Source organism: Arvicola amphibius, chromosome 4 (genome assembly GCF_903992535.2).
Source record: "Arvicola amphibius chromosome 4, mArvAmp1.2, whole genome shotgun sequence".
Classification (NCBI taxonomy): domain Eukaryota; kingdom Metazoa; phylum Chordata; class Mammalia; order Rodentia; family Cricetidae; genus Arvicola; species Arvicola amphibius.
The window spans coordinates 6,646,834-6,673,678 of record NC_052050.1 but is presented as its reverse complement, the minus strand read 5'-3'; the positions used below and the strand labels follow the sequence as shown (position 1 = coordinate 6,673,678).

The following is a 26,845-nucleotide window of genomic DNA, read 5'->3' as shown; positions in this document are numbered from 1 at the left end:
AAAGTGCCAGAATCCTTGAAAGCCCCATCCCACTCTTCTGTGGGTACCATAAACAGAAACCTCACCTTTAGAGGATGTAAATAAACAGGCACTTGGAGAACTGCCCACTTGGTGAGGAAGTTGATCAGTGCCCATGTAAGGGCACATAGTGACCTGCAGGGTCCAGCACACCCTCTTTCAGTCCCAAGCCTCCTCTGGGAGTGAAAGATACCATGTGAGCGGACTGCCCTGGAACATCTTCCTCTGTCTGTTATGTGCACCCACAGAGGTAGGAGGGACCCATCCCCACCCCCCGGCTGGATTCACAGCTGAAGTGCCTCCCTGAGTCCTTCCCACTATCTTATTGCCAGAGTTGAAGTTCTAATCAAGAGTTGCCGGCCACTCCATGTCTTCTCAGTAAGGGAAAGATGAGAAGCAGGCGTTAGGGGGTTGCTTGTTGTTCAGGAAGAGCTGATGTCTCGGTTGTGACTGGGAATCCTACCAAGAGGTAGATGCTTCCAAAAGACCAACCCCTTTGAAGGCCTTTAGTTCTTTAGGGTTCTTCTAAGATGCCACCTCTCCTGGGGACCATCATAGAGTCACCATGTGGTTACAGTCCAGAGGGCTCCCTTCCTTTGGCAGGGGGCTGGGCAGCACTGCTGATGGCAGGAGCTGAGTGCCAGGCTCCTCTCCCCCTCTCCTTCATATTCCCGCCCCTTCCTCAGCTCTAGGATGGAGCCAAGCGCCTTGTCTGTACTAGGCAGACATTCTTCCATTGAGCCATACCTCCCAGCCCTCCAAACTGTTTTTGGAAAGAGACGCCCCCCCCCCAACATGGTGATCGTTTTCAACAGGTGTGCATCTGCATAACTGCCTGTCTGTGGCAGGCAGGAAGGGTAGTAAGGGGTACAAAGCAAATCTAGGGAAAATCTAGCAAAAGCTAGGGAGGGGTGCCTTTCCCATCACTATGATGACACCTTCCTCCCCGGCACTTCATCAAGTGCAACATAGCCCACGGATACTCATCCTGTCATGTGTGCAAAGTCTTCTCTGGCTGTCAGAACAAGCAAGAATGTGGTCCTTGCCTTCGGTATGCTGACTCCCCTGCTGGGGATGCAGGAGCAGCCCTGTTCCCTACAGGACCGGAGTCACGTGGTGCCACCATGCACTGGTGATTCAGTCACGAGCCCTGGAGAAGCCTGAAGTAACTGCAGAGGAGACTGGCATTTGAATGAGCGTTGGAGGTGGGGCCAGAGAAAGGAGACGGCCAGCAGGAGGGTCCAGAGGGCAGAGGCATGAGGGTGGGAATTAGCTTGATGGGGTGGGGCTGGGGGGCAGAGGAGGTGGATGCAGTGAGCTGGGCTTGCAGAAACAGCCAGGCTGTGGTGGCGGAAATGTCATTACTTACCCTGCAACTTTCTTTCTTCACCCCGAACTCTCCATCCTCTCTGTCTCCTCAGTCAGCAAGCTCTACCTGCTCTGAGGGCCTTGCACATGAGTGGGAAGCCTTGTGTGTGGGTTCAGATGTGAAGGGGCCTGTGGCCGTGATAAGTGGAGGCCATCACAGGGTGACTTCAATAGAAGTGGAGTGGGGGAAAGGGGGCACAATGAGGCTGAGACCATGATAGATTCCTATCTGGTAGTGGGACTGAGTTTTTGGAGCCTCTTATGGGACAGTCAATGTGCCATTGACACCAGATGTGTGCTTTTGTTCTGTTTCTCTGGCCAGGGAAAGCAGGCATCACACGGTTATACTTGGTGTGACTGTCACTCATGTATTCCCACCTTCTAAACAGCAGACCGCGCGCCTGGCCTGTCCCAGGCCCATTTTGTATAAGACAAGAGTGAGTGGAATTAGAGCCCTCCTTCCTCAGAGCATGCCGAGAGGGGTGGGGTCAGCCCAAAGGTGAGCATGGCTCAGCCTCAGCAGCGTTCTTGAATAGAAGACCTGCTTGTCCGTGAAACACCTCCCCACCCCTGCTCTAGAGGGCAGCTGAGGCAATGCCCTGCCTGTGGGAATGGAGGCTCCAGTTAGAAGAGCAGTTCTCTACCTGTGGGTCGTGACCCCTTTGGACCTGAACTACCCTTTCACAGGGGTTACTTCAGACCACCAGAAAACACAGATGTTTGCATTACAACTCATAAGAGTAGCAAAGTTACAGTTAGGAAGTAGCAACAAAAATAATTTTATGGTCGGGGGGGTCACCGCAGCATGAGGAACTGTCTTAAAGGGTCGCAGCATTAGGAAAGTTGAGAACCACTAAGTTAGTTAGAAGCTGAAGTCTCAGCACTTCCTGACCTCACCAAAACCCTGCGTTATCCCGGGGGGAGTCCACACAGCCCATCCAGCCTGTGTGAGGCCCCAGCGCCTGCCCCAGGTCATCTAGTCCCGGGGACAGAGGCCTGGGTGTAGATAGGAGCTTTCTAGTCTTCATTCTGCCATTGAGCCTCATTTTAATAGCCGGTTGGAGAAATTCAGCTTCTGGCAGCCCTGTTGTTTGGTTCATGGGCTGGGGTGTGGTGTTGTCCTGCAGGGGGTGCTATGTGGCACCATTGGGCGCCTTGCTGAGCCTTACCTGGGACTCCTGGGTTTAGAGAGCATCTGTGGTTTGGAGGACCTGTTATGGTAACCACAGAAATCTAGAATTTGAGTCAAGAAAGATTGGAGATGGCGGGACGCTTGACGCCTGAGCAGCTGAGGTGAATGTCATCTGCCTAGGGGACATAGGAAGGCAGACAAACAGGAGACTCCAGAACATTCTGAAAAAGCAGCGGCTGCGTACTGCCTGCAGTGCCTTGGGAACATGTGCTGCCTCGTGTCCATCACGGCTCCAGCAAGGTTGCTGTGGGGCCTTTGGTATGCAGCAAAACTCACTGACCCAGAAAGAGAGATTTGAGTGGCCCTGTTTACCCCCTCCCGGTCTGTCTCAGACTTTATTCCCAGAAACCAGCTTGAAGATTTCATTAGAAATCAAAGCATTGCTGGTTCTTTTTTTTTTCTCCCCATTTCTTTTTTAAAGGAAACATACTTGGCTGCTGTGACGGGTGTCCCTGCTTCCTGTAATGAGAGGGGCGACAGGAGTCCTTGAGCAGAGACTGAGCTGGAGCTGATCAGTGGCATTTGGGGGTTGGGAAATTTGCTCAGGAGCCAGCGAATTTCTAATGTCATGTGGGCTAGACTGGAAGACCCAGGGGATAGGCCGTCTCTTGGCTTTCTTGCTCGTCTCTCTGTAAAAGGGAAAGAGTGTACCTCACCTGACTGGGGGTCACTCTGTGGTGGACTCTACCCTGCCTGACCCCAGCCAGCTCTCTTCCCGCTTCCACGCCCGTCCTCTCTCACTCTGGATGCCCGCACCTGCAGTTGCTTCGTTCTGTGCCTCAAGCTAATTTGCAATGGACACCTGTTCCGTAATTAGCCCCAGCTCCGGGTCGGCTGCTTCATCTGGGCTCCCTCTGCTGGGTGGCAGGATGTCTATGCTGCCTGTGACCTGGTGGGCCCTGAACTTGCTCAGCTGTGGAGCTGAGCACTGGAAGGAAACCCAGCCACTGTCCGGCCATGAAGTCACAGCTGCAGCTCAGTCCTAGACGAGCTCTCTCCCACCAGGTTCAGTTGCCAGGGCAGACCTGGCCTCTGGGCTAAATATGGAACGCTAGGCAGTGGGCCCTCGTTCTGACTCTCTGTCACTCACTTGACCCCAGGGACCCTCTGCACCTAGGAGTCTACCATGGAGTTTTATGAAATGGGTATCTCATGTCCTGGAGTCTTTTCAAGGGTGCGTTGAGGATGAGGAAGATAGATCGGCCTCTGTGCAGGGGCCCCTGGAGGGTGATGCTGGCACTGCCACCACCCTGTTTCAGTGCACTAGAATGTTCTAAAACCAGGCGTCGTGTTCTGTGTGACATCTGACCTTCCTCATGAGCCACCCCAAGATTTCCCACTTTCACAGTTGGACGCCATGTTTGCAGCTGGAAACATCACAGGTCAGAGCTAAATTGCCTAAACCCCAGGCATACCAAGATCCCAGGTCCCAGCAGACCGAAGGCGTTTGGACACATTTTGTGTTTATGCCTCTCCCTTCTCTCTGCTTCAAAAGAAAAATTCATCAGTGGAAAGTTTCCTTGAAGTGGGGATTTTCCTAAATGACTTCCTGGTGGCGTTGCATGAAGACAGGCTGGGCCGGGGTGGAGGGTGGGGGTGCGGGGGTGGCCTGGTGTGCATTTTCTCACTGTGGTCCAGCTTTCCTGCCGGGGCTACATTTACCTTCACAGAGTCCCTTCCCTGCCGTCCGTCCGCTGCCACCCAGCCTAAGCAAATGCTTCTCTCTCCCAGCCCCCTTTTTCTGGACAGAAGCAAGGCTGGTTTTGAGGGCCCCAGCAGAAAGTCCTTCTCTCCAGAAATCTCCCAGCCCTGGAGGCTGCCAGCCGCTTTCACCCACCCCAGCTAATTAGATCCTTTCTTAGGCGGTTCTGGAATCCTTCTGTCTGTCATTCTCACAGCGATAATGGTCTTGGATAAGAGGTCACAGCTTCCCCCACTTCCTGCCCTCCTTGTGGAGGGGGTGGAGTGGGCTCCCCGCCCCCAGGAGCTCCCTCTTGTCTGTCACAGAAACTGTCTAACCCCCTCACCCCACTTGGCAGCTGTGATGGCGTCACCCCGCTCAGAGGGTCAGAGCCCAGCTCCCATGGTAGCCGCCTCTCCAGGTTCTTCAGGCCCCACCCCACCCCACCGTGTCGCATCTCTGGTGAGTGTCATTAGCATCAACGTGATGAAATGGCACAGCGTAAATGTTAATAGGGGCTGATGTTTTGCCTGCTTCCGAGTGGCAGATTGGAAATGGTACCATCTTAACTCCAAGGAGCAGCTTTTAATCCCTCTGCTTCCTGAGCAGCCAATTTGGTATGGAAAACCCAACTCTCCTCCCCTCTGAGACTTCACCACATTTACCCCAATTGCTTTTCATAAAGGGGTGTATGTACCCCACAGATCAGTAGCCTAAGGCAGGGTTCATTTTTTTTCTTTAAGTTAAGCATTTTCCCCTTGGTCTCCAAAAGAAAGGGAAGAACTCGGGGGGGCCAGTGCCACAGGCACCCGGACCTCGGAACAGTTCACCTCCCACCCATGACTTCTCCACTCCCAGCTCTTCTGTGTAGATGGGGATGACCTTGGCTCCCAACCCTTCTGCTCCACCCTCACAGTGCTGGAGTAGCAGGCCTGGGATAGTGGGTATGTGCCATCACACCTGGTTTATGTGATGCTGCAGGCTGAGCCCATGGCAATCCCTCTACCACTGAACAGCTTCCCAACCCCACTCCTGGGTCTTCCCTGTCAATCCAGGACATTTCCCTAAGTGGCCCCAACAGCCCTGACTTGTCCTCTGTTCCCCTTCTTGCTGGGAGAGGACATCCCTATCCTTTCAGCTGCCCCTGTCAATCAGAGCCCTCGCATCCCTGTTCCCTCTGTCCTCTCTTCCCTGTGATGGTGAGGGTCTGTCTGGCTTTCCTTCTAGACCATCTCACTGATACTTCATCCCTAATCCACACTCGGCAGCACACTGCTGGGTCTGAGGCTTCCTTGCCTGCCGAAGAAGTCAACAGGATGGTTTGGGTGGAGGTCCCAGGGTGAAGCCTGGGTCTTGCCCAGAAGCAGCGGTGACATCAGAACAGGGTGTGTGAGCATCAGAGAAGTGAGGCTCTGGCTCTCCATCTGCCTCTAGTCCTCGGTGACTTTGATGGGCCCCAGGAGGGCTCTGTCAAGAGGTGCAGGTATCCCCTTGTGGTACTGCGGGCCTGAGCAAGGCCTCCAGGCTGCTGTCCCCACAGCCTGCTTTGTGTCACCTCTGCACACCGCCTTATTGCTCTTTTCATCCCCAGACTGTCTTCACCCTCCTCCTCGGACCTTTCACCTTCTTCGACGTCCAGAAGACTAAGTACCTGCAGATCTTGACCTCTCTGATGAGATGGATCGGTGAGTCTGAGAAATCTCCCCATCGTCTCCCCTTCTCCCCCACGCCTCCCTCCGCCTCTGCAGAGAAGCCAGGCAAACTCCCAGCTGGGATGTGGCAGCGGTTCCATCCAATCGGCCTGCCTGGTCCTCTGACCTTTCCAGAGGGCACGGAGAAGGCAAGTGCTCCTCCGGCCTTTTACTGCTGGGGAAATTTAGTACCAAAAAAATGCGAGTGACTTTTTCCAGGTCACATTGAATGGATGGAACTGGGCTAGGACCTGAACTGCTAATTCTGGTCCAGCCTCCTTCACATGACCATGCTAGGTCGGGCTGTGCCCCCTGGAGGGGACAGGAACAACACCATTCTGCCTTCTCGGGAGTGTGATATGTGGCACAGCCATAGAACCCAGTGGGCCATGGTAGCAGCTGCTCTCAGCCTCTGAGCTCTGGACCACCAGAGTGTGGAAAGGTACCCACCCGCACCATCTCTAGTGGCTTCTAACTCACCGATGCCCCCGCGTGGCAGCACTCTTGTTCTCAGGTAGATGTTGGGGATCTTCCCCCCTTAAACTGGATTAGCAGTGGGTATCTGTTCACTTCTGCCGTACCAGCCGGCCACCCTGGCAAAGGAGCCCGCGACTGGTGCAGCCGGGTTGAGGACGATCAACTGTGGGGCTGCTGTTGCCGCTCCTCTGACTGGCTGCCGTGTGTCTGTCTTTTCTCAGTATAAAAGCTAAAATGGGGTGGGGTGGGGACGTGACTTAGTGCTTGTCTGGTATGCATGAAACCCTGCCTTGGTCCCCGGGACCAAATCAAACCAGATATGGTAGCATGTGCCTGTGCTGTAGCTCTCAGGAGACTATGGAAGAATCGTAAGTTCAAGGTCACACTTAGCTAAAACAAAGTAAGTTAATTCAAGGCCAGCCTTGGCTATGTGGGACTTATCCAGGACTCCCTGTCCCACCCCACCCCCTGGCAGAGTTTCCAGGGCTCCTTCCTCTTGTCTATCCTGAGCCTGATCAATTCCCATCAGGACCAAAGCTGCAGATTGCCTCTGATTTTATGGCGTACCCCAGCAGGATGATGATTCTGCTAAGGGCCGCATCTTTGAGCCCTGGTTCCCCCAGATCAGTGGGAGAAACCGTGGGAGTCCTGGTTTCACAGTGGGAAGCAGGGGTGTGTGGGGGGTCATTTTTTCAAACAGCCTGGCCTGCCCGAGCTAGAGCAGGCTCTGCAGCTTGGGGGTGAGGCAGCCCCCCAACTCTCTCATCCAGGAGGGCTTGGTGTCTAAAACTCAGGGTCAGCAAGGGCCAGACCTGAGCTGGTCCCCCTCTTACATCTTATGTTTCATATATGAGAGTCCCAGGGTGTCTTTGCGGGCAGGGTTGGAGAGGAATGTTCTCTGCATCTCCCTGTGTCTGTTGCCCAGTTCCTTTCCCTCCCTGAGGGCAGGTTGACAAGTCTGGCCCCCGCCCTGCTGGTGCTTGCCTGTCCTCAGCCCAGGATGGGCTCTCTAAGCTCCGGTCTGAAGCTGACTCTCTCATTTCTTCTGTGTCTGGGATGACATTGAAGGATGAGGAGGTGGGGGGTAGGAGGACACATGCTCTGACTAGCTTGATGGATTCCTGTGTCAGCCCATAAGGGGACAGCAGCGCTGATAATGACAGTTAATTTCTATATTTTTGAAGGATGTATCCATCTAAAGAGGGAAGCTTGGGCCCAGTGTAGTGGCACACATTTATAATCCCCACACGTAGGAGGAGGTGGCAGGAGGATCAGGAGTTCAAGGCCAGCCTCGACTACATAGAAAACCCAGCTTGAGCTACATGAGACCCTGTCTCAGAAAGAGAGGAAGTGGAAGGAAGGATTCGTGAAAGGGGAAGGAATTGGTTAACAGTAAATATTTCTTGTAAGCACCAGGACTGGGTCAGAATTCCAGCAGAGCTCTGAGGCCAGCAAGCCCTGGACCCTGGAGGCTACCTCTAGCCTGCCTTTGCTTCCTTCCTGTCTACCCTCCCCTTGGACCTGGCCAGACACCTGCTGTGTTAGCCAACTGGCTCAGTAGGTAAAAGCACTCACCATACATGGCTAATAACCTGAGTTTGGCTCCCCAAAACCCGCATAGAAGCTAGACACAGTAGTGCAGGGGTCTGGGATCCCAGTCTTACAGGAAGCGGGGGTAGAGACAGGATCTCCAGAAACTCAAAGCTGTATGCAGCCGTAACAAGAGAGACTGTCATAAAGCAATGTCCAAGACCAAGACTGACCCCAAAGGTTGTCTTCTGACCTTCGTTCACACACCGCCACCAACATTCACCCGAGTAAGTGCACATACATGTTCCCAGCACCCATGGGTGGTTTACAACTGCCTGTATGTAACTCCAGCTCCAGGGGGATCTGATGCCTCTGCCCCCACTGGCACCGGCATGCATGTGAATGTACCCACATGCAGACACACACACACACACACACACACAATTAATAAAAACAGGGCTGGAGAAAGAGCCTAGCTATTAAAGGCTAAGGCTCACCACCAAAACTGCAAAAATAAATCTTAAAGAAACAAAGTAAGTCCAGGAGGTGGTGGCACACATCTTTAATCCCAGCACTCAGGAAACAGAGGCAGGTGGATCTCCGTGAGTTCTGAGGTCAGCCTGGTCTACAGAGTGAATTCCAGGATAGCCAGGGCTACAAAGAGAAACCCTGTCTCAAAAAAAAAAAAAAAAAAAAAAAACCACGGAAAAAGAAAAGGAAAGAGGCAAAGTAAAAGAAAGTTGAAAGTACATAAGCAAGTTCCTGACTCAAATGCCCTGTTCCCCATGGAACTGCCACCTTGCCTCTTACAGGGCAGAAGAATCCCAGTTCTACCCCGGGACTCCTGGAGCCTCTAAGCAGCTCCTGTGTGCTGCAGAGCAGGAAACGGTGGTCCTGAGAGGGGCTGTGGGCAGCAGTGGAGCCTGGGAAGAGCCCAGCTAGTGAGGGTCCTTGGCTCTTTGTCTCTGGGCACTGCCATTTCCACTCTTTCCATTGGAGCTGTGGGCGATGGAGCACAAGGCCGTCATTTTTCTCTGTGAGAGACTCAGACCTTTGGACTTAAAAAGCTGGGCCTCCTAGTGACAGAGCCGCCCAGGAAAAGGAAAGCTGCCGTTAAGTAAACTCCACCATAGTGAGCAGGGTTAAGTTCCCAGCTGGGGCAGAGGAACTACCAGGGCAGTTCTCTCCTCAGCTAGGAACAGGCTTTCTCCTCCACCTAACTCCAGGTCTTGCTCTAAAGAGGAGAAACCCCCAGAAGCACCCAAGCTGCACCAGACAGCCCTGTTCATGGAAGGGACCTCAGCCTGCCCTGGGCCACAGCAAGGGTGCCTGTCTGAGCCAAGCTCACCCCAGGCAGTTTTTCTAGAACACCCTTTGGGCAGTGATCTCAGAACCCCCATTTGTCCTCAAGAGCCTTTGCCAAGTTGTCATTCTGCCTCTGAGAAGCAGCTGTGTGGCACGTCCCTCCCAAGACCCTCCTCCCCACACCCCTAGCCCTCCCCCTTTAACTTCCCTCCTTCCCACCCTTTGCTAACACACACTCTTTCTCTCCCCTCTCCCCAAATGAGGGCTGTGCCTTTTCAAGAGCTGAGTAGGGAGCTCAGAGAGGCAGTAAGCTGGCTCGGGTTCCAGAAGATGAGGAGGAAGAATAGGCACCAAAGGGACCGGAAAATCGTGAATAAATGTGCTGAGCAGGAAAGTTTCTCGCGCTTAATTAGGAATTTGTTCTGCCATCTGTTGAAATGAAGCTAGGGTCGATGGCAGGCCCCCAGAGCTGTGCCCGGGAGCCTCAGGTTCATTCCTCTGAGGATTCTTCCTCTGCCCTTCCCATACTTTGTGAGTCGCCTTGTGTTTCCACAGTGGGATTTGAGGCTTCAATGGCCTTTGCAAATAGCCAGTTGTCCAGGGAAAATGTCAGGATATAGGTGACAGATGCCAGTGTGGATCCATTTTGCCTGCCAGGCTGGCTGATTTGGGGTCCTTCAATCTGTGTGTGTGTGTGTGTGTGTGTGTGTGTGTGTGTGTGTGTGTGTGTGTGAGAAAGGGGGGGGGTTCTGTTGCTGTGAAGAGACACTATGACCACAGCAATTCTTATAAAGAAAACATTTAACTGGGGTGGCTCGCTTACAGTTTCAGAGGTTCAGACATTTCAGGATGGGGGAGCATGGTGGCATATAGGCAGAGGTGGTGCTGGAGCTGAGAGTGCTACATCTTGCAGGCAACAGGATGTCAACTGTCACTCTGAGGGAAGCTTGAGCAGATGAGACCTCAAAACCCATCCCCACAGTGGCACACTTCCTCCAACAAGACCACGCCTTCTAATAGTGCCACTCCCTTTGGGGGCCATTTTCTTTCAAACTGCCTGTGTGTGTGTGTGTGTGTGTGTGTGTGTGTGTGTGTGTTTAGCCTGCATGTGTGTATATATGTGTACCACATGAGTGCCTGGTGCCAGATGGTCAGAAAAGGGCATCAGATCCTCTGGAACTGGAGTTACAGACATTTAACTGCAACTGGGATTCAAACCTGGGTCCTCTGCAAAGAGCAATAAGTGCTTTTAACTGCTGAGCCAACACTTCAGGCCTGAGGGTACTTGGATGGTAAATTCCTCTGAAGAGGAATAAATTCCAAGGAGAATCTCTGTTGTCTCCAGTCAGGGAGATTATCCTCCAGGCCAGCACAGACCTTACTGCCAGCCTGTGGTCTTCCAACTGGCTCTCCCAGGCAGCCGCTCCAGACTGGCCACAGCTGTGTGAGCACAGGGCCTCACCTGGATGCTGCACCTGCTGGCTGTCACTGCACCCTCCAGCCTTGCTTCCGATGACTTCCAAGCTTCCGTCCTCTGGGATCCTCTTTTCTGGGCTGTGGCAAGGAAGACTTGCCTCACTGAGGGCTGTAAAGACAGTGAGCCAGACTAGGAGGTGCCTGTCAGAATCATGCCTGGCACCTGCTCGGCTCTCAGACAGCCACATCGTCCTCATCTCCACCAGTCAGCTGACTGTGGGCTCAGGACGAACCTCCCCCTTGGACTGGCTTTGAGGTCAGGGACATTGCCTCAGCCATGGTCAAAACAGAGCTATGCTTCCCAGTATTCTCCAGGCAGCCTGTGGTACCTCTATCCCCACACCCAGCTGTGGTCCCTGCACCTCAGCCCCTCCCCCACACACACCTGAGAGAAATGAGCAGACTCATCCATGTAGTTGGGGTATAGGGAATTAGCTTTAGTCCTAGCCCTCTGTCAGCAGCAGGTGGCCCAGGGACATGTGAGTCAGTCAAGGTGCTGTCCTTCATTCCCACAGATCCAGCAACCAGGGCCTTCTGTCCTGAGCCGAAAGCAACAAGACTTAGACCTGTTGGTGGCTCCCTCCCTGGGTACCCAGCTGGCTGCCCCATGGGAGCTCTTGGGCTAGAAGGGGTCACAAAGGCATTATTACTTCAATCCTATTACCCACCAGGCCCTCCCCGCTCGCACACAGATGCCTCCCATGTTGGCTCGCCAACAGCTGGCTCAGCTCAGGGCACCCCATCGGTGTTATTAAAAACGCAATTCCTTCTAATAAAGGCTGCTCTGGAGCACCACCGCACTCCTTCAGACATCGAGGACCCACAGGACTCCCCCCGCCCCACCCCCACCCCCGCCTCTGTGTATTCAGAGCTACCACCGCAGCCTGCTCTCCAGCTCCACACTCCCCTCAAAGTGGGTCAGACACCGTCCTCCCCAGGCATCCGTAGAGGAGCTAGGGCCGCTCTGCCTGGGGAAGTGGTCAGACCCGCTCTCCCACCCCACCCCCTACAAGTGCCCCAGGTTTGTTTTCCAAGCCAGCAGGCGGGTGCAACTAGGCAGCCACGACAAACAAGGCTACGGGGCCCCAAGAAGAGACCTTCGCCTGGGAACAGGAGGGCTTTCTGGTTTCTACCTGCTCCCAGGTCTGTGGTGGCCCCAGCAGAGAGTCTCCTAGTGGGGCTGCTCTGATCTGTCGCCGCCAGCAGTCGGGGGTCTTGTAAGCCTGGGCCATCTGTCGCCCACTTTTGCCAAGTGGCTTTTGAATTCCTGTGCTGCCCTCAGGTGCTGCTCCCCAGAAGTCCAGGAAAAGCCTTGTCTCAGAAAATGAAAGTTGTGCGCCCCAGCTCCCGTCTCCATTCCCCATCTCATGTGGCCAGCCTTCCTGTTCTCGAACTGTCCTGCCCAGTGGCCGCTCCCCAGGACTCTGTGGCTACCCTACAAGTAGAGGGGCCCCAAACAAGTACCTGGTGGTTTTCATTGTTCCCTGAGTTTTCCAGGCATTCTCTCTGCACATGAACAGTGTGAAGAGAGGAACTTGGGGTTTCTGTGGACAGGCCATCAGGTGAAGCAGACAGGTCATTAGCCTTTCCTATAGAAGAGCCAGCCACAGGCTGACAATTGTACCTCGGCCAGCATCAGTAAGACCAACCAGAACGCCATGCTGGGCACCAAGAGAAGGCGGCCATTCTCTTCCGGTCTCTCATCTAAGCAGCTCCTCTTGCTGCCAGCGCTGATCTGCACGCAACTCTATCACTTGCAGCTCTTCCCACCAACCACAACAATCAGAACTGCCGTCCCCACCCCCAGGTTAGGGGGACGGCTACCTGAGCACTCCCAAGGCAAGGGAGGAGCACCTGTGGTCAGCAAAGGGGCCAGTCTGGCACCACCATGGTGATGAGGATGGGCTCTGCATCCCTTGTAAGGATGGGTAGACCCTTGTAGCCCCCACCTACAGAGCCACAGCAGCCCTGCAGCTCCACCAGGCATGCTCCTTCAGCCCAGGGGACTCGAAACACCCTGGCCCTGGTGTCTGTCGCCTGTCCTTGTCCTTATCAGTCTCCTCTCCTCCTCAGTCACTCTGCCAGGAAGGCCAGGCAGCCTTCAGCGGGGAGGGTGGCGGGACCTGAAGCTTTATGTTTCAATCTCCAGAAAGGAGATTACCTGTCTTACAGCCAGGCTCCTGACTCTGCTGTCCCCACGGTCACTAACCAAGCTGCCCTGACAACTCAGCAATGAAAAATGGGGACTCTGTTTCCCAGGCGCCACCTGTGTGCACAGAGGGGGGGACATTGAAGGATGACAAGACCAGAATTCCTGCTTTCCTACTAGGAACTTGGCTGCTCTGGAGTCTGAGTGCCTGCCCTGTATGCTACCTCGGGAGCATTCTGCTCCAAGTCCCTCCAGGAGAAGCTTGTAGCCGTGGGGCAGAATTAGTCCTGCAAGTGGACAAGTCTGGTCTTCTGGAAGGCACAGGGACCTGCCCAGCACTGGAAGGAGCCAGGCTAGCTTGAATTCCCTCCTTTCAGGAGAAAAGGTATTGAGAGTGAGTTGTTAACAGGCAGGGGCAGCAGAGGCAGGCCATAGAGTCTCAGGAAAAGTCCCACCCGGAACCCCAAAGTACATCAGACTCCTCCCAAGCTTTCTTGTCCTCCCTGGGAACATGCAGGAGACCTCTGACCCCTGTCAGGTAGAAGAGTGACAACCAGGAGGGATAGAACAACTCAGGCATCAAAGAATCTGTGAAGAGAGAACATGCACACACGGAGGAGGAACACGCATGCACATACACACGGAGGAGGAACACGCATATACGCATGCATAGACATACACACATAGAGGAGGAACATGTTTGTACCTTGTGTAGCTTTAACTACCCTTGATGGGGCAAAAAGAGGTGCCCGAGATTTGTAGCACAGGTGTGAGCTGCCTGCACCTGGGCCTCCTCATCCCTCTCCCCTGACCTCCAAAGCCCCTCATTTGAGCTGGTACCAGTGCTGGGTGTTCAGGGCGAGCTCCTGAAGCCCCTGGACCAGCTCGGAAGGTGGAGCCCTAGAGTGAAGCAATCTCCTCCTCAGAGCACGAGGAGACGCGTGCCCAGGGTGCAGGTGTTGGGGACCACACCTCAACGTGGGAAGTAAGGCTGTGGGGTGGTAGCCGGCTACTTCCTCGTGACTACCCTGAGTCAGTCCCAGACTGTGCCAGTGCTACGCTGGCGTCCCCTCAGTGCTTCCCCCCAGCACCTCCACTTAATATTATTAGTGTGTGTGTATGTGTGTGTGTCAGTGTGTATGTGTGTGTCAGTGTCTGGTGTCTGGAGGAGGGGCAGAGAGCAAGAGACGAGGCAGGGCACGTGCTGTCGCGACCTGTTGAGGTCCTTTCTCTCTTTACCTTTCTGCGGGTTCTAAGGAATCAAGCTCTGTCGGGCTTGTACTCGCCCGCTGACCCGTCTTCCCGGCCTTCTCCTTGTCCGTTTTGATGTAAGCAGTGCAGCAGCCTGCCCCAGGAGCAACAGTTAAGTGGCACTCAGGTTGAACTCAGTGTAACTTGAAATGTTGGACTTTTTTGAAAACAAAACCATCCTCTGCCCCTCGGCCATCTGTCAGATGCAGCCGTGTCTCGGGGCAGCACTGACCCTGCACCCCAGCTCTTGTGTCTGAAATGGCTCCCCCTTTGCAGGCAGTTAGTCCCAGTGGTTGAAGAACAAACACCCAGTCACTTGCACCTGCTTTAGGACTGGGAAACTTTTTCAGCTCTGGCCCATGTTGCCTTGACAGTCTCCTGCCCCGTCCGCCATGACCAGAAGCAGACCCATGGTCCTGCGTCCGGGGTGGGGGGAGGGGGGCGGGCAGCGTGGCGCTGAAGGACAAAGCTGTAGCCACGTCCTCCACCAGACCCAGCTCCCTGCCCGAGCACCGGGCCCAATCACTGATGCGTGCGCATTGGCCATTCATTATCATTAGCTCTGGCATGTTGATTCTCTGCTTGGAGAAGACAGCGCTGTCCTTCTGACATCCACAGTGACGGATGGCCGCCTCGATGGAGGGCTGCTTCCTTGCGAATGCTAAGCTGGAGCCAGAACCACGAACAAGACTTAGGAAACAGCACAGGTTCGAGGTAGTGCAAGCTTGAGCCCATCCCAGAGTGGTTATCTGGGACCAGAACAGAGCTCTGAGTTGACGCAGGGCCCTCCAGGAAACATGAAAGAAAATGCTTATGCAAGGGCCTAGGGCCTTGACATACTGGGACAATATTTGTTAGATTCCTCCTTGGGTCTGAGAGCCGTGGTTTCAAGTGTCTGTATCTCTCGTGGGCACTCAGGAGTTAAGGAAAGACAGTGGCATATAGTCTGGCCTTAATGGACACAGTTCTCATCCACCACCATTATGTCTCTTATCCTCTCAGGTCCTGCTGTAGGAGACAGGCTGAGGGCAGGACAGTGTTCTAGCTTCTCCTGTGTCCAGATAGCCCTGCTAGCTTAATGGCTTAGGTCCCATGTTATTTCCCTAGCTCCCTAGGCTACATCAATACCTTCTCTCTCTGTAGGACAGGACAGACACCCTGGCTGTCACGGCCCAAGAGGACTCAAGCCTGTTTAGCCTTTTACCTTTTTTTTTTCATTCAAGATACCAGGATTGAACCTGGGTCTTGCACACGCCAGACAAGTGCCCCAGCCCTTACTGTCGCTTTTCAGAGGTGGTCCCAGCCTCCAGCCCAGACCTGTAGAGACCCTGTGCAAATCAGGGGGCATGGCAAGGGTTAGAGTTAGGACACTCAGCTCTTCTCCTGCTTAAACTTTAAGGTTGAGGTCTGGCAGGAGGCAGAGGCCTTTCAAATTCCCAACAAGTCAGTACATCACAGGTACCCACAAAGAACACTGGCCACAGTAAACCTCCCCCACCCCATAGGAAAATGCTCAAAACTGGAGAGATGGCTTCCTGCTCTTCCAGAGGACCTGAGTTCAGTTCCCAGCATCAGTGTTGGGCAGCTCAAAACTGCCTATAGCTCCAGCACCTGAGGATCTGATGACCTCACCAACCACTCACACATATATACATACGTGTGAATAAAAATAAAAATGAATCTTTAAGATCATACTCAATTTAAAATTACTGTTAAACACATCAAAGTATCTTCTAGTATGTAATCAGTATGAAAAAATTAATTTTCTCCACCATGTGAGCCCCAAGGGTCAAACTCAGGCCTTCAGACTTGGCTGTAAGCTCCTTTCCCACTGAGCCGTCTTGCTGACCTAAGCTCTGTGGTTTTGTTGCCACCTTCTAGGAGAGACTTGGGCAGCCTTTGGTGTGCTCTGAAGTCCCCCCACGCCATTTCAGCACTGTGAGCTTCCCCATGGATAAAAAGAAATAAAGTAATAAAAATAAATCTTCCCATTTCACAGGGAAGAGGAAAAGAGTAAAGTCACTAATAAGGGCTCGTGGCCCTCCTTCACAGTCGCAGTGCCCCCAGGAAAGGGGTGGGAGAGCACGGTCCATGTGCCCCGGCATCAGCGGTATCTAGGCAGGTGGCCCAATTCGTGCCAGGATCCTGCAAGGAAGGCAAGGTCCCTCCTTGCTTCACACCTCACTGAGCAGCAGGAAGCTCCACACCCAGCCTCAGAGGCCCAGGATGTCAGCCAGGCCGCCTGTAGTAAGAGCCCTCCGTCCCTTACCCTAGTGCAAGCTAGCTCCTCAGTGGCTGCCCCAGGCTGCATTTCCCAGCATGAACAATGGAGCTGGTCTCTATCAACTCGGATCTCTCACTAAGAGAACTGAGGGTGTGCTTAGGAGAAAAATCAAAACCATCTTCTTTGTCCTCTCAATTGCCCTAGGACATCTGTTATGGATGTCAGACTCCTGCTTACCCCGCATCTGGCCCCAACAGGTCGGTAACTCCATCCGTGGCTGCACTACTCACCTTCCCTGCCCTGAGTGAGACCCAGGAAGGCAGGGCCTGCTTGGCAAGGCCCTTCAGGAGAGGCACTGTTTGTCTGTTCTGATGTTCTCGGAGATCAGTGTGCCTCTGTCCTTGGCGGGTACCCAGGAGGGTGTGGCTTGCCCTTTCTGCCTGCCAAGGGATGCTCTGAGGTCAGACAGACAGACAGCATCAGGTCAGACAGCTCCTATAGGGATTTATCTGGCTCTTGACAGCAGAAAAGAGGGAAGAAAGCCATTCAGGGGCTGCTGGTACTGTAGGGTGGCCTGGTGCCCATGTGGCTTTTGCCCCGACCTCCCCACACAGGGAAGGGAAATGTACCATCGCTCCCAGCTGGCCACTCAGGGCTAAGGAGCAGCACCTGTTTTTGTTTCAGCTCCTCAGATGATGGCTTCTGTCCCTCCCTCCCTCCCTCCCTCCCTCCCTCCCAAGAGTTAGATGTTGAGGAAGCGAGCTGCGCCTCAAGGTGAATCAATATGGCAAAGCCAGCTTGTCGAACTTAGATCAGCTGTCAGAAGTCTGCCTGAAAGCAGCACATGGCTTCGGGCAGAGTCAGGGATGGGAGCCTGGAAGCTGGAGGGGCAGCTGGCGTCTCATCCTCATCATAGCCGTGCAATGAACCCTCCTCTCCAAACCAAGAGCAGGCGCGGCAGCCACAGACCTGAGGAGCAGAGCAGCCAGGAAGGTCCCTACGTTCCCTTCTGGCACCTGGCACCTGCCTCTCCTCCCCTCTCCTCAGTGGGCTTCTACCCTTGAACTTGGACCATTCTTAGCACAGGGATGTCATCATCCACCCTGCTACTAAGGCGACCACTAACCAGTTCTCTGTTGTCTTTGGTACCTTCTCCCTGGTGGTGCTCCTGCACTCTGGACTTCACAAGGACAGAACCCATGTCTCTCCTATGCACTTACCCCTGAGTGGCCAGAATAGTGCCGGCACTCCGCAGACACTCAGTGAGACTGTTGAATGAGTGAGTGACAGTCAAGGCCAAATTTCAGGTTATGCAAAACCAGAACAGTTGTTTCTCGAAATAATAAAAGTCTCCTGCGCCCTCACCCCCACCCCCATCATTGTACAGATGATCTGCCCAGGCCTGCTGTCCCCGTGTGACCTGGTGTGATGCTTTCACCAGCCTTCTGAGTTCTCCCTGACTCCTCCTTGCTTCTCGACACCCCGTGGAGTGTGACTTCCGGTGTGGAAAAAAACGGGTGCGTGCAGCTATGGCTTCTCAGAGCTTAGCTCAGGATAGGGCAGAGACAGACACACCTGGCCCTGCCACCCGGGAGCTGCAGGTGCTGCACGAAGGCAGACCCCTGCGTCTCTGATGGGGGACATCGTGGATGTGTGGGGACCCCTCGCCATCTCACTCCATGTCCGCTGTGGCCTCTGTGGGGCAGCTGGAGGTGAGTGGCGGCTGTAGAGCCAGGGTGGCACAGAGTCCCCTGGGTGCTCCCCGCACTGTCTGTCGCTCACAGCCTGTCATCTTATTTCAACCTTGATTTATTAGCAGACCTAATGAGTTTTTGGAGCAGCCGTCTCTTCCCAGGGATGGGGCGATCAATCTAGGAGATAGCCGTGAACTCTGCTCCTTGGGTACCCAGGAAGGCAGGAAGCGTCAGGGACAAAAGGAGTCTGGTCCCAGGAGAGTGGGGTTTAGTCTTGCACCCTGGTCGTCTTGGGACCTCTGCAGGTTGGAGCCCGTGGACTTCCTTCCCTTCTCAGTGTCTGTCCAGTTAAGTACATAAATATTTTTTTGAACTTAACTGCCTGGAAGCCAGACTAACACGTTCTCCCCGCCCTTCCTGTTCCCAGGGATCAGTGCCATCTGAGTGTGCGCGAGGTAGTGGGGAGTTCTCTTGGGCTTGGCTAGGGCTCTCCCTACAGGCCTCTGCCTCAATAAGGGTGCCCACCTGTGACCCCTGAGCGTTCTTGGGCACATGTGTGTAGAGCTCCCTGCCTTCTCCTGGTGTGAAGGTGTATCTCCTTTTGTTCACTGGGCCCAGAGCACAGTAGACCTCATGAGTGACCTCCTCTCTTAGACGTGGATGCTGCACTCTTCCCCACCTGATCCAGTGGCCTTTCTTTGCTATCCCCACTTTTGGCAGACAGTGCCCAGTGTAGCTAAGGAGAGAGAGGGAGAAAGGGAAACACAGACGAGCATGATCCCTTTGGGTGATAATTGAGAAGCTGCCATTCACTGGGCAGTGACGAACACCTTTAATCCCAGAACTCGGGAGGAAGAGGCTGGCGGATCTCTGAGTTTGAGGGCCAACTTGGTCTGCAAAATGAGTTCCAGAACAGTCAGGCTACACAGAGAAACCCTGTCTCAAAACACACCACACACACACACACACACACACACACACACCACACACAGAAAGAAGCTGCCATTCCACAAAATGGCCCTCCAGGACAGATTTTAGTTTGAGCAAGTATATGTGTTGTGTGTGTCTTTCTGTGTGTTTTTTACTGGGGCTAAACCTAGGTTTAAGTATGCAGCTTGTGGCATACTAAGCAAGCAGTCTATCACTGAGCTCCAACTGTAGCCCTCTTTAATTTTTAAAAAATTTTTAAAATTTTTCTTTATATGTAAATATCTGTGTAAGTGTGTGGCACGTGTGGGCACCTAACTGGTGTTACAGGCAGCTGTGAGCTGTGTGCTGAGACCTGAGCTCAGATCCTCTGGAAGAGCAGCCGCTCAGTGCTCCTAACTGCTGCAGAGCCGTTTTTCTAGCTGCTTACTTTTATCTGGAGGCAGAACCTCACTTATTTCCCCAGGCTGGCCTTGAAACTCACTTTGTCGCCCAGGCACTGGCCTTGAACTTGCCACGTAAGCTCCTGCCTCAGCCTCCTGTGGTAGCTGGAATTCCTGACCTACACAGTCAGACCCAGCTGGGAAGGTAGAGAGGTTTTGGGAAGTAGTCTCTTGGAATAACATTAACAGATTAAGACTATTATGGGGGGTTGTGAAGTCTCTGGAATAACATTAACAGGTAAGACTAGTTATGGGGGGGGGTTGTAAAGTCTCTGAATAACATTAACAGATAAGACTAGTTATGGGGGGGAGTTGTAAAGTCTCTGAATAACATTAACAGATAAGACTAGTTATTGGGGGGGTGTGCAGCCGTATCACCCACAGCCACACCTTTATAGGCCATCCTGAAAGTTCTAGAAAAGCCTGACGTAGGATGCAGCCCCTGGAAGATCAGGTCAGAAGTCGATGCTGGAGAGGTGGAAGGCACGTAGACACACACTTACAAAGTCAGTGTCATCGCTTTGGGAACCTGCTGCTTGGAGCAGCCTTGAGTTTTCTGCAGTAAGGGGATGGGGGAAGCCCAGCCAAGACTAGTCCAGGAGGCACCCTGAACAAGCAGCCGGCCCGTGCAGCGGCTCTTAGGGTCTTGCGGCTGCTCCCGAGGACAGAACAGAGTAGCAGGCACCTGAGGCAGAACCCAGCCATGAAGTGCTGCATCTACCTCAACAGCCAGCCTCCTCCCGCCTCTTTGCCCACTTGCAAGACCAAGGCCAAGGTCACGCAACAGACAGCTGCAGGATTTCTCCATTGGCGCCTTTCCAGATTCAGCTTGCTGTGGCCAAGGCCTGGACCAGGGCCAGGTCACAGGTGGCATCCCAAACGGTGATGGCAAAATACAATTTAAATATTGCTTTGCAATAGCAGCTACTCCTTGGCCCTCAATCCAGTGCCTCCCCCCCCGCCCCCCAAACAGTGGCCCAGCTGCCTGCTCCCAGCTCCGGAATAGCCAGCTACCAGGTTCTGAGCAGCATTGCTGTGCTGTGCTGAGGTCGGTGGGCCCCTCACTAGCACATAAGGCATCACCCCCTATAGGGTGAAGTCCCCTACCCATGCCTCAGATACTTCCTGAAGCTGCCTACACTCCAAGGGTGGCTTCTGGGGTCATGAGCCGAGGACTAAGAGAGGAACCTAGGCTGATGCTTCCCTTTGACTGGCAGGGCTGGAAAGATTTGTGATGCCCTGGAGCAGGAGGCGGGTGGAATCGAGCGGCTGAGTGAGCTGAAACAAATCATCTTCTTTATTGGCAGTTTTCGCAGTCTGAGCTCCCCTCCTCCCCCCCCTGCTCTCCACCCCACCCCACCACCACCACCACGTCAGGCAGCTCAGATTAAAAGTAATAAAGGACTTGAGCCCACTCCAGGTGTCATCATGGGGAAGAGACATTGGCCTGGCTTCTTGTGGGTCCTGCAGAAAAATCTCTCCCAAGAATCAAGGAGTGCACCGGTGTCCTAAGGGGGATAATACTAGTGCCCCCAGGTTCATACTGAGGAAGAGACCCTGATTCTCTGATGGAGCTCCCAGATGGGACGTGTCAGCCCCTTCTATAGCCCCTACCACTTACAAAGAAGTGTCGTGTGCCCTATGGACTTGTCCCCAACTGACAGGATGTGTCAGACCTGTTCTGAATAGAGATGACAGGGCTATATAAATTCAAAATGGAAACAGGACAGGGGTCTCTGTGTGTGTTGAGTAATCACCAGTGGCAAATCTGGATGATGTCAGTGGCAGATATCAGAAGCCAGAGAGATCTAGAAATACCGTCTTCATTGGTAAGATGCTTGCAGGAGCCCATGGCCATTGGTTGTGCTGTAGTGAGTCCTCTGCTTGGATATCTTCAGGGACTTGGGTTCTAGAAGCCAGGCTGGTGAGCAGTCCATGGATGGAGGGCCTGAGAGGCTGCCCGGTAAAGCCAAGCTGCCTCTAGCCTGATTGCTCTGAGGAGATAAGGTCATAGATGCCCTTCCTCGGCAAATTTCCTGTCCCCTAACTGACACCAAGCCCAGAAGAACAGAGCCACATGGCATTTGCTGCCACCCTTGGGACCAGTCCTGAGACTTGCCTGTCTCCAGCACGGCTCTCTGGTCTCCTTTCTTCCGTGGAGTGACTGACCCCTCACTACTTCCCACCTGCTGAAGACCCGGTCACCCAGCCCTACACATGGCTCCCAGCATTCCTGTTCTCTTAGCCACATGAAGCCGGGGACCTCTGCTGAAGAGGACGTCTCCCCACAAATATGCCTTTCATCCCTGGGCTCCCCACACCTGGCTCCTTAAAACCAAGGAAGAGAGAAGGGATACGTGCTGGCTAAGTCTGCCCCTGACAGGAAGCTGACAGAGTTCCTGGGAGAGTCCTTGAAGGACGAGGAGGGAGCTGGTAGCTCCTTACCAGGCTGAACCATCCTGCTGTCAGGCCAGTTTCTCCTTTCTCTGGATCATGCCCAGGCCCCTGCTTCCCGGAAGAGGAGGGAGAACTGAATGTGGGTACCTAGAACCCTCACAAGCTCAGCAGCTCCTGCACGGCTGTGGGGGTTTTCGTGGTTCCTTGCCCTGGGCTCCAGTCCTTAAGGGCACAGCCCTGCAGAGCAGAGACTGAGGGGTGAGGCGGTTCATTCTCTCTGACTGACCCCTGCCTTGTCTTGCAGCTTTCGCCATCATGATTGTGCTGGCCCTGGTGCGCATCGGGAAAAGGCAAGGAGAGGGGCACCCACCCCTGGCCAACTTCTTGGGAGTTCGGAACTTGTTTGGGGTATGTGTCTACTCCTTCATGTGCCAGCATTCCCTGCCATCCCTCATCACCCCCATCTCCTCCAAGCGCCACATCACACGCCTGGTGTTCCTGGACTACGCGTTGATCCTGGCCTTCTACGGGCTTCTCTCCTTCACGGCCATCTTCTGCTTCCGTGGCGACAGTCTCATGGACATGTACACCCTCAATTTTGCAAGGTGCGATGTTGTGGGCCTGACTGCTGTCCGATTCTTTCTGGGCCTCTTCCCCGTGTTCACCATCAGCACCAACTTCCCTATCATCGCGGTGACCCTGCGCAACAACTGGAAGACACTGTTTCACCGTGAGGGCGGCACGTACCCGTGGGTGGTGGACCGTGTGGTGTTTCCCACCATCACGCTGGTGCCTCCCATTCTGGTGGCCTTCTGCACCCATGACCTGGAGTCCCTGGTGGGCATCACAGGCGCCTACGCAGGCACTGGCATCCAGTATGTCATCCCTGCCTTTCTGGTGTACCTCTGCCGCAAGGACACCCAGCTGTCCTTCGGCTACGGAACTGTCAACAAGCACAGGTCCCCGTTCCGCCACACCTTCTGGGTGGCCTTTGTGCTACTGTGGGCTTTCTTCTGCTTCTTCTTTGTCACAGCCAACATTGTCCTCAATGAGACCCAGCTCTGATGGCAGGATGTGTCTAACAACAGGAGGCAGGGCCAGCCTAGTCCCCGCCTCCTCGCCTCATCAGGATTTAGCTGCCACCCAGGTCTCTGTGAGCATGCTAGCCTGGGGCTCTTGGAGAAGGCCTTCTACATCTCCGGCTGGTGTCTTCTCCTGACCCAGCCCTCGCCCTGCAGGACAGCCCACCTGCCTGGAACGTGGCTGTCCCCGGGTTGGTTCTGCGATGGACCCAGTCTGTCACACATGTTCCTCCACTCCTGCCCCTGGAGGCTGGCTCCCTCCTCCGTGCAGTGGGGGAGACAGTGCCGGCACTGCTGCTCTTTATACTAGACCCCGGACCCCCTCCTGCATCCGCGGCCGTCCACTAGCAGCTGCTGCCTCTTCAAAGGCGAGTCCCAGGCCCTGGCTCTCCCAGCCTGGCCTGCTTGTGATGGGCAGGGCCCATTTCCTGACGGTCCTGAAAGTTGCTAAGTATTCCTCCTGTGGGAGGCCTGGCCAGTTCTGGTGACAAGAACAGGAAGTGCTAATTGGCACCAGGGTCCCTAGACAAGAGCCGTGAGAGCCTTTGCTGTGGGTGCCAGCTCTGGTGTGACAGACAGATGAAGCATCCCTTCCGTGGGGTATAAAACCCTTTCAGGGACCCTCTGTTCCATGGCTTCTCCTTCGGAGCCCAGGGACCCCCTGCAGTGCGAGGCACTCCGTGAGAGGCTGCCCTCCCCACCCCACCCACACCATAGTGGCTAACTGTCCTGGGACTTACGGCAGGGAAAGAACACAGTGCCCCTCTGCGAAGGTCAAGCCTGTGTTCTGCAGCCCAGCTGCTCCCGTGCTGCATTGCAACGCTGAGGTGGTGCCCTTAGGAGCCAGGTCATGGTTGCGCAGTGGCCAGACTCTCCAGGTCGCTGGCTGTCGTGGAGCTGAAGGAGATGAAGGAGCCAGGTCCCCCGGCCGCTTTCTAGCCGGTCATGCATGCACCCGCTAGGCCCAATGCATCGGAATGAGGAGTGATTTAATGAACTGCATTTTCGATGTGCCTTCTGCTTCGGGCACCAGGGATCCCTCCTGACCCTGACTTGCCCCAACCCTGGGTCTGGACAGACCCGCCTCTGGGGTGAAAGGTCTCAGACCACTGCCCCTCCCTCTTGATTTCAGTGCCTTGCTCCACCCTCATAAGGGAACTTGCGCCAGCTCCCCCTTCCCTTCCACATTCTGCCATATTTAGTGCTTGAGCTCAGCTGTGCCGTTGGATGTCCCAGGTCCCAGGGGTCTGTGCAGAACCTGCAAGGAATGGGGGACCTACTGGCAGCACCTGCTACCTCCGGCCCCAGCATCCCTGCCTCTAAGACTCTCTAGGCCGCCATGGGCCCGCCCACAGCTCTCACCGCGGTCCCACGTCAGTAATTTCTCAAGCACCATCATTGCCCGTCCACATGGAAAACAGACATCCCTACAGCCATCTGCCATTGCAGCGTCTTCCTAGGAGACCCTGCCCCAGGGTGGGCCAAGTGAGGAGAGTGGCACAGAAGCAGGGCCAGGGCGGAGACTGCACATCCTCCTGTGCTCAGGCTGCCTGATGAGAACTCAATTAAAACATCTGTACTCACCCTTCTCCCTCTTGCTTAAGGACAAAGCAAATTAAATCATCTTCCTGCAACACACACACCTCATCCCGCCCCCAGGCTCCAAACCAAATTTTGGTGGGAAATTTATTAGCATCATAAAGCCCAGGTTGATTTATGTGGCAATCTGGAGCCACACACAGCAGTGGGGTGGCTGCTGTGTTCCCCTCCATCTCCAAGTTAAGTTAGGGAAGCCCCAGCCAAGGAGGGGAGAGGGGCCAGCGACCACTGACACCAAGCCCTCCCCACTGCCCATCTGGGTTCTCTGCTCTTCCATCTCCACCTATCGTCTGGTTGGCTAGAAGTCACACAAGGTCACCTTCTTTACCCCACCAGGCCTCTGCCACAGGCAGAGAACATTTGGGCACAAAGAGGATGCAAAGGGCTTACCATTCCTGGGTGTGGGTGTCACCTGTTCCCCCACAGGCATCAAGCACACTAAATGTTTTTTGTATCCCCCGGGTAAGGTGATAGGCCAGGCCAAGATGTCTGTTTGCTAAGAGGCCCTGAGGTTAGTGGCCGGGAGGATAGCGGAGGAGCCCAGCCAGGCCCCACATCCAAGTCTCCCTGGAGGAAGTCTGAAGCTCAGCAGCCGTCACTGCCATCTCTGCATCGCTCCCGGCCAGTCCAAGGGGCAGGCCAGGTCAAGGTAGGAGTGAGCGTTCTCTACCAAAGCACCAGGCCCAGCTGAGCATTGGAGCACAGTGTCAGGAGCTCTGGCTGCGCCTCACCTGAGGCCGGGAGCTGGGCCACATGGCAGGTGACAGGCTAGGAGGCACTGCTGAGGGACAGAAAGTGGCAGTGGGCACCAGGCCAGGCCCAAGGCCACACAGCTGTCCTCTCCACATGGGACCAAGAGCAGCCACAGCAACAGGCAGTGCTTGCCTCAGGGCCCCCCGAAGAGAAGTAGCCGGTGGTTCCAGACCAGGGGCAGAAGAAAACTGAGCCCTGCGTACCGACTGTTGCCAGGGGCCGCGGAGAGACTGGCTCTCAATAGCCAGGCTGCAGGCAAGCCCTGTCAACCTTCCTCCCAGGGGCATGCTGCATGCCTGGCACAGTGCTGGGTCCATTGTGAGGACCAAACTGTCAGACCCGGTGGCCCCTGAGCAGTAAGCATCTGTAACCGTCCCTCTTCTAGGTACCTTCCGGTCATAGGTCATGGGAATGAAAGGACTGAACTTAGCCCAGCACCAAAGTCCTTAATAAAGCTGCTACCACCGACAGTTGTCTCCTTAGTCATTCGCCAGCTGGTACCGTACTACTCAACCAGGCCCGAGAGGACTCTTTGAGCCTACCAGATACTGCCTAGCTTTATCACCTCCTACCAAAATGGTTGTCCTGTAGCCGCTGCCAGTTACACTTCAGAACCAGGGTACTGACCCAGAGTCCAAATCTAGGAGGGTTTGTGGAAGAGAAGGATTGGCTGTGGCTCCCTCGTCTTCTAGGAACCTTCAGGGCGGCCCCCCACTTGTAAAGAGCAACATATGTAAAACCAGAGGGACATGGCTAGAAATGTCATGTCTCTCCCCACCCCGCCCCCTTTCTGAGCACTGTTTCTCTGGAAAACGTTTGCTGATGTGCATATGAGCTGTTGGCTAAAAACAAGTGAGGGAAGCAGCTAGGGCAGCCACAGGAGGGAACTGGGTCAGACTGTAAGCATGTCCCACTGTGAGACAAGTGGCAGGGCCTTGCTTTTGCACGTTGCATCAAAAGGAAAAAACAGCATTGAAGGTGGGGGTTGTTAGGGCATCGTGTTAGCCGCTTTCTCTCCCTATGATCTCATAGTTCTCCTCCCCCCACGGGCTCTCTACCTCCTCTTAGAGGCACAAGAGAGCCAGGGACACTTTCACCAGGAGCAAGAAGCTGAGACATCTATCCTTACACCCTCTTGCCCCTCTGTGCATTCCTAGAAAAGAACCAGGTTGCTGGCACCTGGGCCAGCCCTCCTTGGAGCCACCAGCAGGCTCAGTTCCACGTCTGACTCTTAATTATCTTTCCAGCTCTTGGTTATTAATGATGTTCGGCAGCAAGCAGAGCAGCCTCGACCTCCCGCCTCCTCCCAGACTCACCTGGTGCGACCTTCTCCCACAGCTGCGCACAGGCCCTGACTCAGGAGGATGGGAAAACGAGGACCCAGGTCCAGAAACTGAAGGCTGTCAGTTAACCCTGCCACTACTGTGGGGAGGGGGTGTCCAATGTCAAGCTCCCTTCCCAGGAGCGGTGTTGTCCTCAGCTAGACTCACCATCTCCACCTGTTGCCGCTTCCTGGTTCCACCTTGTGAGCAGCCCTAAGGCAGTTAAGTGATTGCCACCATAATAAAGGGGGCTACCCCTTCTTAGG

At 54.5% G+C, this 26,845-nt stretch overlaps 1 protein-coding gene across 1 annotated transcript in view; it reads left to right on the top strand.

Moving 5' to 3' along the window:
* Tmem104 (transmembrane protein 104) overlaps positions 1 to 25,727 on the top strand; it is a 59,356-nt gene extending 33,629 nt beyond the window's left edge. The window contains exons 9-10 of the mRNA XM_038328738.1: positions 5,851 to 5,944; positions 22,128 to 25,727. Coding sequence (XP_038184666.1) covers positions 5,851 to 5,944; positions 22,128 to 22,888 — 855 coding nt within the window. The 3' untranslated portion in view covers positions 22,889 to 25,727. The remainder of the gene's footprint in view (positions 1 to 5,850; positions 5,945 to 22,127) is intronic.
* The last annotated feature ends 1,118 nt before the right edge of the window (positions 25,728 to 26,845 follow it).